At 45.4% G+C, this 13,748-nt stretch overlaps 1 protein-coding gene and 1 pseudogene across 2 annotated transcripts in view; one reads left to right on the top strand and one right to left on the bottom strand.

The window, feature by feature from the left end:
* PTK2 (protein tyrosine kinase 2) overlaps positions 1-13,748 on the bottom strand; it is a 309,021-nt gene that overhangs the window by 155,059 nt on the left and 140,214 nt on the right. The window contains exon 12 of the mRNA XM_011938127.1: positions 2,359-2,466. Within this exon, the coding sequence (XP_011793517.1) occupies positions 2,359-2,466 (108 nt within the window). The remainder of the gene's footprint in view (positions 1-2,358; positions 2,467-13,748) is intronic.
* The window catches only part of LOC105509086, a 3,413-nt pseudogene continuing 1,503 nt past the window's right edge, over positions 11,839-13,748 (top strand). Inside the window, exon 1 of the transcript XR_001001385.1 lies at positions 11,839-13,743. The product of XR_001001385.1 is annotated as a PDZ domain-containing protein 4 pseudogene (transcript). The remainder of the gene's footprint in view (positions 13,744-13,748) is intronic.

The following is a 13,748-nucleotide window of genomic DNA, read 5'->3' as shown; positions in this document are numbered from 1 at the left end:
TCCACCTAAGTGAGGAGTACTGCAAATAAAGCTACCCAGAGAACCGGCCGTAACAGAACAAAGAATCCTGGTGTGCTGATGGAAACAGAGGAGCTTCAAAAAACATGCTTTACACACCAGCACAACCGTGTGTGCCACCAGACTGTCCAGATCCTTTCACACATGAGTGTATTTTGTCCATCTTGCAGAAAGGACCACATTAGGCAGTATTTGCCAAATGGCTCTTCCTCATGCCACTTGTTTTAAATCACTGTTGCCTGTTAAGAATATAGGCTTTGGATCCAGACTGTTCGGGTATGAACCCCATCTCTGTCAATTACTTGATGTGGCCAACCTCTTATGCCCCAGTTTTCTCAACTACAGAATGGGGTTAACCAAAGTATATCAAGGTATCTACTTCCTTGGTTGTGAGAACGACACAGCTTCTCTTGGCTTCTACGTAAAGAACCACGGGTAGCATGTGCCCAGTATCAGGTACTGCTGCTGTTATAATTATTATAATCGTATAATAATTATTATAATCACATAATTATTATTTCTACCCAGAGAATACCATGGACAACACAGTGTGGAAATTAATTCAGTTTACAGTATATAAACAGTCAATGCACCACATAACAACGTTCTGGTCAATGATGGTCCACATATACAATTATATAATGGAGCTAAGAATTCCTATTGCCGGGTATGCCGTAGCCATCCTGAAGTTGTAATGCTCATGTTTGTGGTGAAGCTGCTGTAAAAAAATCTACTGTGCTGCCAGTCTTATAAGAGTACAGCACATACAACTATGTACAGCACATAATACTGGATAATGACTATGTTACTGGTTTATATATTTACTGTTTGTTTTTTTTTTTTAAATAGAGTGTATTTTTACTTATTTTTTTAAAAAAAGTTAATTGTAAAACAGTCTCAGGCAGGGCTTCTAGGAAGTATTCCAGAAGGCGGCACTGATCTCATAGGAGGTGACAGCTTCATGTGTTACTGCCCTTGAAGACCTCCCAGTGGGACAAGATGTGGAGGTAGAAGATGGTGATATAGATATTCCTGACCTTATGTAGGCCTAGGCTAGTGTGTATGTTTGTGTCTTACTTTTTTACAAAAATTTTAAAAAGTAAAAAATACAGAAAATCATTTTAAAACTAGAAAAAGGCTTACACAATAAGTATGTAAAAAAAGAAAATATTTTTGTATAGCTGTACAATATATTTAAAACTGATTGTTATTACGAGTCAAAAAAGCTGAAAAAAATCAGTTTATAAAATATAAAAGTTACAGTAAGCTAATATTTACTACTAAAGAAAAAGGTTTTAAAAATAAATTGAAGTATATGGTGTATACTTCATGTACAGTATGAGTATGTACAGTGTTTATAGTCTACAGTAGTGCACAGTAATGTCGTAGATCTTCACATTCACCCTCCTTTCACTCACTGACTCACCCACAGCAGCTTCCAGTCCTGCAAGCTACACTCATGGTAAGGGCTCTATACAGGTATACCATTTTTTATCTTTTATACTGTAGTTTTACTGTGTCTTTTCTATGTTTACATATATTTAGAGATACAAATACCATTGTGTTACAATTGCCTGAATTATTCAGTATAATAATATGCTATACAGGTTTGTAGCTTAGGGGCAACAGGCTATATCCTATAGCCTAGGTGCATAGCAGGCTACAACCATCTTAGGTTTGCGTAAGAACAGTCTATGATGTTTGCATAACAAAGAAATCAGGGAATTAGGTATTTCTCTGAATGTATCTGTTGTTAAGCAAAACATGACTGTACATATAATTCCAAGAAGTTAATTTCCTTGGTACTTGATGATAACCTTTTTTTTTTTTGAGACACAGTCTTGCTCTGTCACCCAGGGTGGAGTGCAGTTGTGTCATCTTGGCTCACTGCAACCTCTGCCTCCAGGGTTCAAGAGATTCTTGTGCCTCAGCCTCGCAAGTAGCTGGGATTACACATGTGTACCACCATGCCTGGTTTATCTTTGTATTTTTAATAGAGACAGGGTTTTACCATGTGACCCCTCACCTCTAGTGAACAGCCCTCCCTGGCCTCCCAAAGTGCTGGGATTACAGGTGTGGGCCATGGTACCTGGCCTGATTATAATCTTTAATCATCATTATCTTTATAATAATGTTCTTGAATGATTTTTAAATCTGTCTCCTGTCCTATCCTTGGGGATATTTAATCATTATTATTTGTAATGTAACCCTTTCGATATGTAAGAAAGTTGTGATTCTCATGATCCATGAAAACGTCATCCTTTTCATAAAAAAGTCAATAGTTCTAAAACACCACTATGTTACCATTTTCCCTTAATGATGAATGTAACAGTTCCTTACCTCAGGTGCACCTGCTATTTTTAGTTGTAGCATTCCTTTTCTGTCCTTATCTTCACTGTTTGAATATTGAATGGTCTGCACTTGAGTAAAGTCAGCAAGATGTGTGGGCTATAAAAAGGAAAGGTAAAATCTTTAGACTATGGATAAAAAACTCATTTCACGGAGTCTGTAAATGTTCTGTGAAATCTTTGTTGTCCTGAAAACATCCTCCCTAAGACTGAAGGTCTGGGGAAAAAAACAGATTCTCCACGCTGCCCCAGGGGAGCAGCCATGAGACTGTCTCCTGCACTTCAAGGTCAGGTCCAGATCTGCTCTCTGTGATGTGCTGAGGAGACCCATATGTGAGTCGGATGAGTGAGAGTACAGTTACCACCGAGAGAGAACAGAAGATAAAGGAAGGAGGGAAGCTGAAACAACCTTTGGCCTGACTCGTTTGCCAGCCTGGGAGGAATCTTACAGAATTCTTAGAGAGAACATTCTGTTCCCATTCCCAAAGAAAGAGGATCTGGGGTTACTCCCCATGCACCCTGGGCTAGAGTAAGTTCTAAAACTTGCTGGAGTTCTGTAGCTAGGGGGACAGTAGGTATCCAAAGGGTCCTTCCCAATACAGAATAACCTCTTAAGACATGCCAGGAGAGTCTATGGTCATTTTCCTAAATAGCATAAACTTTTGCTTTTTTTTTTCTTTTCCTTCTATTACTGCTGCACAAATTAATAACCACTCTCCTTCTTAAAAAGAAAAAAAATAGAGTTGGGAGCAATGGCTCACATCCACAATCCCAGTACTTTGAGGGGTTGAGGTGGGATGATCCCTTGAGGCCAGGAGTTCAAGCAGCCTGGGCTAAATAGTGCGACCCTTTCTCTACCAGAAAAAAAAAAAATTAGCTAGGCATGGTGGTCTGTGCCTGTAGACCCAGCTACTTAGGAGGCTAAGTCTGACCAGTGCACTCTAGCTTGGGCAACTCAGTGAGACCCTTCCTCAAAAAAATACATATAGAAGATACATGTATCTTCCACTCTTCAAGCATCTCATGAGGATGATCATTTTGCATGTGAAGATTCCTATACATTTCTTCAAAACAATTTGCTTGGTTAAGGCCACTCTGACAGCTAATGCCCCTTCCCATTCTATGGAGAACAGACGATGCCACTAGAACTGAATTGGAATTGTTCAAAAAGAGATTCACACTGAGCTGCCCTTCCCAGCAAAGCATCTTCCTGCGCTGTCTGTAGGGACATATGTTTTGCGGGGCTCCTGCTTTCCCCCAGGAGGCCACAGGCAGCCCTCCATTCTCTGGGCCTAGGCTTCTCCACAGCATGTCCCACAGTCCCTCTGCATATTCTTCCTGCTTATCCTCTGGGACATCCTGCCCTTTTGGGGTTTCTTCCACCTCATTGGTCTCTCTTTCCCAGTTCTTTTTATTGGCTTCTCTCCTACTCAATCTATAAATGTAAAAGGGCTGCACGGCTCTGTGCTGGGTGGGCCCTGTTATTCCCCCTAGTTGTGCCATGGCAAATGAATACCATACTATCCTGGCACATTAAGTACCATCTCCAGCCCTGACATCTCCCTGGAACTCAGACTCATGCATCCAAATCCCTATGTCATATTACCACATGGGTGTCTGCGAGAGATTACTAACAACATAGTCAAAAAGGTACTCTCTCAAAACATGTTCTTCCTCCAGACTTCCTGACTTCAATAAAAAGCGTCACATTTGGCTGGGCACGGTGGCTCACACCTGTAATCCCAGCATTTTGGTAGGCTGAGGTGAGCGGATCATGAGGTCAGGAGATTGAGACTATCCTGGTCAACATGGTGAAACCCCATCTCTACTAAAAATACAAAAATTAGCTGGGTGTGGTGGCACACGCCTGTAATCACAGCTACTCGGCAGGCTGAGGCAGGAGAAACACCTGAACCACAGAGTTGGAGACTGCAGTGAGCCGAGATCATGCCACTACACTCCAGCCTGGACAAAGCAAAACTGTGTCTCAAAAAAAAAAAAAAAAAAAAAAGGATCATATTCAACCAGATTCCTGAGCCAAAAAATAAAAACAAAAATAAAAAAATAAAGGCATTCTCAGTGATTCTTCTCCCTTTCCCCATTATCCAATCTCTCCACAAGTCCCTGGCAACTTCAGCTCCAAACATCCAGAATCCATGTGTTTATTTCCCATCTTCACAGTTGTCACTATGGTCCAGGCCACCATATGATATTCTGCTTAGAGTCCTGCCATTTTTCCTAACTGGTTTCCCTTCATCCATGCTACAATATAATGTCCCTACCTGGAAGACAGACCGTATCACTCCCCTGCTTAAAAAGGTACAATACAAAGCATCATAACTTACACGATTTACACAGCATGACTTCTATCAGCAAACTGTCTACATGATTTGACCCCTGCCTGCCTCTCTGACCTAATTTACTGTTATGATCTTGTCTTGATGATATGTGCTCTAGTTTCATTGGGGTAGAACCATTTCAGGGGTAGGCTGTTTTTAGTTGATCAAATAATAAGGAATATGAAAGATAACCAAGGCTGCTAGATGTCACGTGAAGCATGGGTAATTCCTGCACAATAAAAAATTTTCCTGTATCCTCAATGGCTTTCAAATGTCCCGGTGTGTATTTATGTCAGTGCAAAATTTGACTCTAGAAACAAAGTCTGGTTAAAACCACAAAGTGTGCTCTACATTGAATTTTCCAGGAATGCAACTTATGTGTAACGCAAGGGAATCTGTATTATCCTGTTTTTGAAGTTTTATTTTTTTTTATTTTTATTTTTTTTTGAGACGGAGTCTCGCTCTGTCGCCCGGACTGGAGTGCAGTGGCCGGATCTCAGCTCACTGCAAGCTCCGCCTCCCGGGTTCACGCCATTCTCCTGCCTCAGCCTCCCGAGTAGCTGGGACTACAGATGCCCGCCACGTCGTCCGGCTAGTTTTTTGTATTTTTTAGTAGAGACGGGGTTTCACCGTGTTAGCCAGGATGGTCTCGATCTCCTGACCTCGTGATCCGCCCGTCTCGGCCTCCCAAAGTGCTGGGATTACAGGCTTGAGCCACCGCGCCCGGCCTGAAGTTTTATTAAGAGTCGCTCACCGTTTTGGAGAAGGACACCACCAAGGGTAAGACCTGCTATAGTTATTTTGGTCAGTGACACAATGCACCTGTATCAGCAGCTACTGCATGCGCGTATGTAACAGAAGATGTCAGAGGCTCCTTCCAACAGACTGAACATCATTATGTTGGTGGTGACACATGAAATGAGGAATACTATCTCAATTAGTCCTTGTTATTGCTATCTCATAATTTAAGAAAAAATTCGAAGGCACAGTAAGACATCTAGATTATGGAAATTACATTTTTTAAAATTGTTTTTCTGCCTCACTCTGGCATTATTCCCCAAGGTCAGCCACATAAGTTTTCCCTATCACTTTCCTATCCCACTTGTATGGAGTGACTTCTGATTGTCCTCCCTCAAATTAAAAGTCATTACTAAGTGGGTGCATCTGACTATAGTGCCTTCCAATGTATTGTGCTGAACTTTTAGATACTGATAAGAGATTTTAAAAAATTATTTGAGTAGGGGAATAACATCCTCTGTAATTTTAATTTCAGGATAGCAAAAGATAATTTAAAACATGTTATAAAGAGAACAGGGTTAACAGGGGCTGGCAGTGCCCACCTACTCTAAATCAAACACTCAGATACTCTCTCTCATACCACCCTACTATAGCCCTTTAGCACAATCACATTATTTATATTGCTTATTTTCTTTCTTATATCCTACTTTATAACTAGAAGGAAAGCCCCATGAGGATGAGAGTATCATGTCTACCTTGTCCACCACCAGATCACAAGGAAGCAAGGCCATGCCTGGCATGTAAGTGAATGAAGTATGAGAAGTTATTAGGTGCGAGACTGTGTTCCAAGTATCAGAAATACGGCAGCAAACAATGATAACATGAATCCAGACTTGAAACAAATATTACACAAGTAAACCATTACAACTGTGATAAGGACTATAACAAAGCAATACATGGTACTGTATAAAAATATCTAATTTACTGGGAAGGAGAGAAGGGAGGAAATAGAGCCTCAGAAAAAGTTTCACTGCAAAAAAGAGAGTAAGACTTGGGAAACACAAGCTTAAGACCAGGTATATTACATAAAGGTACAATACTGCACCACCAGAATCTAGCCTACCACTTAGCACAAGGCAGCTGCACACAATATATATGCAAAATGACTAAGGTAACACTCAAGATAGGCATGTAAATGGTCATTACAAGGGCAGAAAGAGAGGGAAAGGGCACTTGAGGATGTGCTGTTCCATTGGTGGCAGGAAGCCACACACAGCTATGGAGTACCCAGTGGTATGTGGCTCCTCCAGGCTGAGATAAGCTGGCAGGGTACAATGCATGCCAGATTTCAAAAACTTGGAATGATAAAAATAAGATAAAGTCTCGGGAATTCTTATACTGATTATATCTTGAAATGATGATATACTGGATATACTGTATCAAATAAAATATATCAAAATTAATTTCACCTGTCTTTTTACCTTTTTAAATGTGGTTACTAGAAAATTTTAAATTACCTATGAGGCTTGCATCATGCTGCTGCTGGACAGCGCTGAGAAGTCAAGTAAAGTAGATAAAGACTCAGAAGTACCCAGTGGGTTTATCTACAGGGGATCACTGTTATCCTTGGCAAGGCTTGGGGGGTGGACGATGGTGGAATAATGGCAGTAGGCAGGAAAGGTCTGGTTGAAGCAGGTTGAAGAGATAGTGGGAAGAACTGTAGGCAATGCAGTTAGATAATCTGTCAAGAAGTTTTGCAATAAATGACAGGAAACCAGGGAGAGAGAGGGACACAGGGCTAAAGAGGGCATTTTAGGACAAGAGAAACTATACATTTTTCTGTGCTGACAGAAATGTCTGCTGCTACAGGAAAGAGGGGGCAGAACTGAAGAATTACCATGAACAGGTAAGATGGGAGAGAAGCCATTACCTAGCAAGGGTTGGTCTCATTCAGGAACACGAAGTTCACCCATGGGAGGCAGAAAAAAACGAGGAGGAGGAGGAGTGTGGCAGGCAGAAATGTGAGAAGTGCAGTGTATGGAATCTTCTAGGGGCTCTATCCTGATTGCTCCAATCTTGCTTTCTTCTACTTTATGTAACTAATACCTCTTATTTCATAGGCACAGAGGTCCTTATAAACTCAAATGGAAAACATATATATTTTTTCAAGGAACATTTACAAAAATCATATGCTTGGCCATAAAGAAGATCTTAGCAAATGTGAAACAGTTAACATTTAAAAATCGTATTACCTGCTCATAAGCCAATATGAAATTTTTGGCTCATAATATGCTCACAGAAATAAAAATGAGATAAAACCCCAGGGCTACTTGAAACTTAATTAATATTCTTCTAAACAATGCTATAATGAAAAAGAGAAATAAAAATAAAATTTTTGTTGTTGTTTTTTTTTTTTTGAGATTGAGTCTCACTCTGTCATCCGGCCTGGAGAGAAGCAGTGAGTGCAATCTCCGCTCACTGCAGCCTTCGCCTCCCGCGTTCAAGCGATTCTCCTGCCTCAGTGTCCTGAAGTAGCTGGGACTATAGGCGTCACCACGCCTGGCTAATTTTTGTATTTTTAGTAGAGACGGGGTTTCACCATGTTGGCCAGGCTGGTCTCAGACTTCTGACCTCAAGTGATACGCCTGCCTCGGCCTCCCAAAGTGCTGGGATTACAGGCATGAGCCACTGTGCCTAGCCAAAGATAAAATTTCAAATGAGTATACAGAAATACAATGAAAAGAAGAATACCACATACCTAGAAAGGTAAGACATATTCAAAGTTGTGCAAGAAGAAAATGGCCTCCAATGTAAACAAGAATACATTTTAAAGATGCACTTAAAGGGAAGAGCACAATAAAAGGACAAAACTAATGAAGATACTACAAAAACATAATTAATGAAGAAAAATACTGAGATCAATGAAAATGAATAGTACTGCTGCAATAAATCACTAAACTTGTCCTTCAAAAAACAATTAGAATAGATAGATAGACCTTTACAAGTCTGAAAAAGAGCCAAATCAAAAGAGCTTAGGCATGAAACAGGAATATAGAGACAAAGTTACTGGAAAGATTTTAAGAGAACTATGAGAGGCAACTCCATGGCAGCAAGACGAAAATGTAGAGAAAAGGATAATATGCTAAATTACCAAAGCTGACACAAGTGGAAAATCTGGATAGATCTATTACTATTAGGACAGGCACAGTGGTTCACGCCTGTCATCTCAGCACTTTGGGAGAATGGGGTGGACAGATTACTTGAGCCCAGGAGTTTGAGACCAGCTTGGGCAACATAGCAAAACCCCCTCTCTACAAAAAAATACAAAAATTAGCCGGGTGTGATGGTGTGTACCTGTAGTCCCAGCTACTTGGGAGACTGAGGCAGGAGAACTGCTTGAGCCCAGGAGGCAGAGGTTGCAGTAAGCCATGATGGTGTCATTGCATTCCAGCCTGGGTGACAGGGTGAGACCCTGTCTCAAAAAAGATCTATTACTATTGAAGTGATTAAAAAGATAAAACACCTACCATTTAAAAAGGCATCATGTTGTTATATAGATCAATTCTACCTAATCTTTAAAAAACATGCAATTCCAATTTGAATTAAAATATTTCAGGCCATTAAAAATCACCAGAGAGAGGGAAGGCACTGAGAGTGGATGAAGGAAAGACACAGAAGCTTGGCTGAAGGGGAGGAAGCTGGGAACCCTGCAAGAGGCTACCGTGCACCAAGACTCATTCCTGGCCCACAATTACCCTGGGGGAATGGGTGAGTGGAACTGGCAAGGAGCAACCTGCTCTCACTACGGGCCTCTTAAATCCCAGCATGGGGCCCCTCAACTACTATGGACACTTGAGGTCACGGGGAGAGCTGCTTAGAGAAGTTGTAGGGATAGCAGCCAGCTGAGGTGGAGACCAGAGGGTTTGGTGCAGGAGCGTCTGTAGTGGAACACGGCCAGGAAAGCCCTGACTTGCTCCCACGAGAGACTTTAGCCCTAGGGGAACTGTTGGACCTGAACTCTGCAAGGTGAGCTTACCTATCAGAAGGGGGTTAGTCTGACCTGAGCACCCTTGGGCTTCTGGCTTCTCCTAGGGTCCCAGCCTGAACGTGCCAGCTTACAGGGTAGTCTTGGGTGCCCTGGGGGCCCACATCATAGCTCCTGCAGTGGCTGACCAGCAGAGGGCTCCAGCTGACCAGCAGAGGGCTCCAGCGGGGCAGCCCCCATGCCCCACACCAGCCCACCTGCTCCCTCCCCACACTGCAAATTCCTCTAGCCCACAGCAATCCCTAACAGAGTTTTGCTGGCACCTGTGTGTACAGGCAGGTATTGCCTGCCGTGCCTCACCAGTATATATGCGCACGCAACCCCCAAACTCACCCATGCCTGATTGCCACCTCAGTTGGAACCTTGGCAGGCACAGAGCCAAACAGCCCTGCCGCCCACTGCCAGCACTCCACGTTTATGTCAACATTACCCCAAGAGTGAAAGCAGGCACAGAGAACAGCAGATTCTCCTCTACCCTGAGCAAACACCCATGCTTACAGCACAATGAGTGTACACACAGACCTGGACCTGCCAGCAACCCAACCCTGTGCTATCACCACCACCAGAACCAATGCTGCACAGCTGCCAACAGGCACCCCCCACCCAAACCATGCTGCTACTGCCACTGTAGTGAATGCCCAAATGGAGACAGGAATCCCAGTACCCACTAGCAACCTGCCTGGCTGATGAGCGTGGACCCCACTGTGCTGCCACTACTGCTGGCACATGGGAACAAGGACAGATCCTATGCCACCACACTGTGAAATGCTTTGGCTGACACCACCCATTGGAGTATAGTGACCAGTGGTCTGGGAGCACCCCCACCACCCTGCAAGCACAGTGGATTCCTAACCTCCGGGAGCCAGAGAACAAAGTTGGAGCCCAATACCAGTCTCCCAGAATTAGAGCACACAGTCCAGGAGTTGGAAGCTGGGCACTGGCCCCCCAAAATATTCCAAAAATGAAGCCAGTCAGCTGAGTCCACCTTACCACAATCATACCCTCAAGGTCATCAAATAGGATAAACAAACAAAGAAACAAACAAAATCCAAAGGTCAGCAACTTCAAAGGTTGAAGAAACATCAGCCCACAAGATGGAAAGAACCACTGCAAGAACTCTAACAACTCAAAAAGCCAGAGTGCCTTCTTTTCTCTAAATGACCACACCACCTCACGAGCAAGGGTTCTAAACTGGGCTGAGATGGCTGAAATGACAGAAATACACTTCAGAATATAGATAGGAACGAAGATCATTGAGATGTAGGAGTACACTGAAATCCAATCCAAGGAAGCTAAGAATCACAGTAAAACAATATGGGAGCTGAGAGAAAAAATAAACAGAATAGAAAAGAACATAACCAACCTGATGGAACTGAAAAGCACACTACAAAGATTTCATAACACAACCATAAAGTATTAATAGTATAATAGACCAAGCTGAGGACAGAATTTCAGAGCTTGAAAACTGTCTTTCTAAAATAGGACAGTCAGAAAAGAATAGAGCAAAAAGAATGAAAAGGAATGAAGAAAGCCTCTGTGAAATATGGGATTATGTAAAGAGACCAAATCTATGTCTCACTGGTGTCCTTGAAAGAGCTAGGCAGAGTGTAAGCAACTAGGAAAACATGTATCAGGACATGATCCATGAAAACTTCCAACCTAGCGAGAGAGGTCAACATTCAAATTCAGGAAAGGCAGAGTAAGATATCCCAAGAGAAGATCGTTCCCAAGACACATCATCATGAAATTCTTCAAGGTGAAAATGAAAGAAAAAATGTTAAAGGAAACTAGAAGGGCCAGGTCAGCTGCAAAGGAAGGCCCATGAGATAAACAGCAGACCTCTCAGTAGAAACTCTACAAGCCAGAAGAGATTGGGGGCCAACATTCAACATTCTGGAAGAAAATCCAACCCAAAATTTTATAATTCCAGCCAAACTAGGCTTCATAAAGAAAGGAGATATAAGATCCTTTTCAGACAAGCAAATGCTGAAGAAATTTGTTACCATGAGACCTGCCTTACAAGAGCTCCTGAAAGGAGCACTAAATATGGAAAGGAAAGACCGTTACCAACTATTACAAAAACACACTGAAGTACACAGACCAGTGACACTATAAAGCAACCACACAAACAAGTCTGCCCAATAACCAGCTAATACCATGATGGCAGGATCAAATCCACACATATCAATACTAACCTTGAATGTTAATGGACTAAATGCCCCCATCAAAAGGCACAGAACTGGATAAAGAACCAAGATTCATTGGTATGCTGTCTTCAAAATACCTATCTTACATGCAATGACACACACAGGCTCAAAATAAAGGAATGAAGAAAAATCTATCGGAGGTCCGCGCCCGGGGCCAGTGAAAGACGTCTTCCGGTTCCCACCCTCCGCCTCCTCTCGCCGGCCAGCACCATGGGATGTAATATGTGCGTGGTCCAGAAACCGGAGGAGCAGTACAAAGTGATGCTGCAGGTGAACCGGAAGGAGCTCTCCAAGCTGTCTCAGGAGCAAACTCTGCAGGCCCTGCGTTCCTCCAAGGAGCCCCTGGTGATCCAGGTGCTGAGATGCAGCCCCCGCCTCCGGGGGGACAGCTCCTGTCACGACCTGCAGCTGGTGGACAGTGGCACTCAGACCGACATCACCTTCGAGCATATCATGGCGCTGGGCAAGCTGCGTCTGCCCACCCCGCCCATGGTCATCCTGGAGCCGTACGTCCTCTCTGAGCTCCCCCCCATCAGCCATGAGTACTATGACCCGGCCGAATTTATGGAGGGCGGCCCGCAGGAGGCAGACCGCTTGGACGAGCTGGAGTATGAGGAGGCGGAGCTGTATAAAAGTAGCCACCGGGACAAGCTGGGCCTGATGGTTTGCTACCGCACAACGAGGAGGACCTGGGCATTTATGTCGGAGAGGTAAATCCCAACAGCATTGCAGCCAAAGACGGCCGGATCCGTGAGGGAGACCGCATCATCCAGATTAACGGTGTGGACGTCCAGAACCGGGAAGAGGCGGTGGCCATCCTGAGCCAGGAAGAGAACACCAACATCTCCCTGCTGGTGGCCCGACCTGAGAGCCAGCTGGCGAAACGGTGGAAGGACAGCGACCGGGATGACTTCCTGGATGACTTTGGCTCTGAGAATGAGGGGGAGCTGCGTGCTCATAAACTGAAATCACCCCCTGCCCAGCAGCTCCGAAACGAAGAGGAGAAGGGGGCTCCCGACGCAGGCCCAGGCCTGAACAACAGCCAGGAGCTGGACAGCGGGGTGGGCCGGACTGACGAGAGCACCCGGAACGAAGAGAGCTCTGAGCACGACCTGCTGGGGGACGAACCCCCGAGCTCCACCAACACCCTGGGAAGCCTGCGCAAGTTTGGCCTGCAAGGGGACGCCCTGCAGAGCCGGGACTTCCATTTCAGCATGGACTCTCTGCTGGCCGAGGTGGCGGGGCTGGGAGTTGGCGACGTCCCGGGCCTCACGGATGAGGAGTATGAGCGCTACCGCGAGCTCCTGGAGATCAAGTGCCACCTAGAGAATGGCAACCAGCTGGGCCTCCTCTTCCCCCGGGCCTCCGGAGGCAACAGTGCCCTGGATGTCAACCGCAACGAGAGCCTGGGCCACGAGATGGCCATGCTGGAGGAGGCGCTACGGCACCTGGAATTCAAGTGCCGCAACATCCTGCGGGCGCAGAAAATGCAGCAGCTGCGTGAGCGCTGCATGAAGGCCTGGCTGCTGGAGGAGGAGAGCCTCTACGACCTGGCGGCCAGCGAGCCCAAGAAGCACGAGCTGTCTGACATCTCCGAGCTGCCTGAGAAGTCGGACAAGGACAGCACCAGCGCCTACAACACTGGGGAGAGCTGCCGCAGCACCCCGCTGCTCGTGGAACCCCTGCCGGAGAGTCCCCTGCGGCGGGCTGCAGCCGGCAACTCCAACTTGAACCGGACCCCTCCCGGCCCCCCTGTTGCCACCCCGGCCAAGGCAGCTCCTCCACCGGGGAGCCCCGCCAAGTTCCGGTCCCTCTCCCGGGATCCTGAGGCCGGCCGGAGGCAGCATGCGGAGGAACGCGGCCGCCGCAATCCCAAGACCGGGTTGACCCTGGAGCGCGTGGGCCCCGAAGGCAGCCCTTACCTCTCGCGGCGCCACCGCGGCCAGGGCCAGGAGGGCGAGCACTACCACAGCTGCGTGCAGCTGGCCCCGACACGAGGCCTGGAGGAGCTGGGCCACGGCCCCCTGAGCTTGGCCGGTGGCCCTTGGGTGGG

Source organism: Colobus angolensis, unplaced genomic scaffold (assembly GCF_000951035.1).
Source record: "Colobus angolensis palliatus isolate OR3802 unplaced genomic scaffold, Cang.pa_1.0 Scaffold17, whole genome shotgun sequence".
Classification (NCBI taxonomy): domain Eukaryota; kingdom Metazoa; phylum Chordata; class Mammalia; order Primates; family Cercopithecidae; genus Colobus; species Colobus angolensis.
The sequence above is the reverse complement of the archived record's forward strand: the minus strand, read 5'-3'. Positions and strand labels throughout refer to the sequence as shown.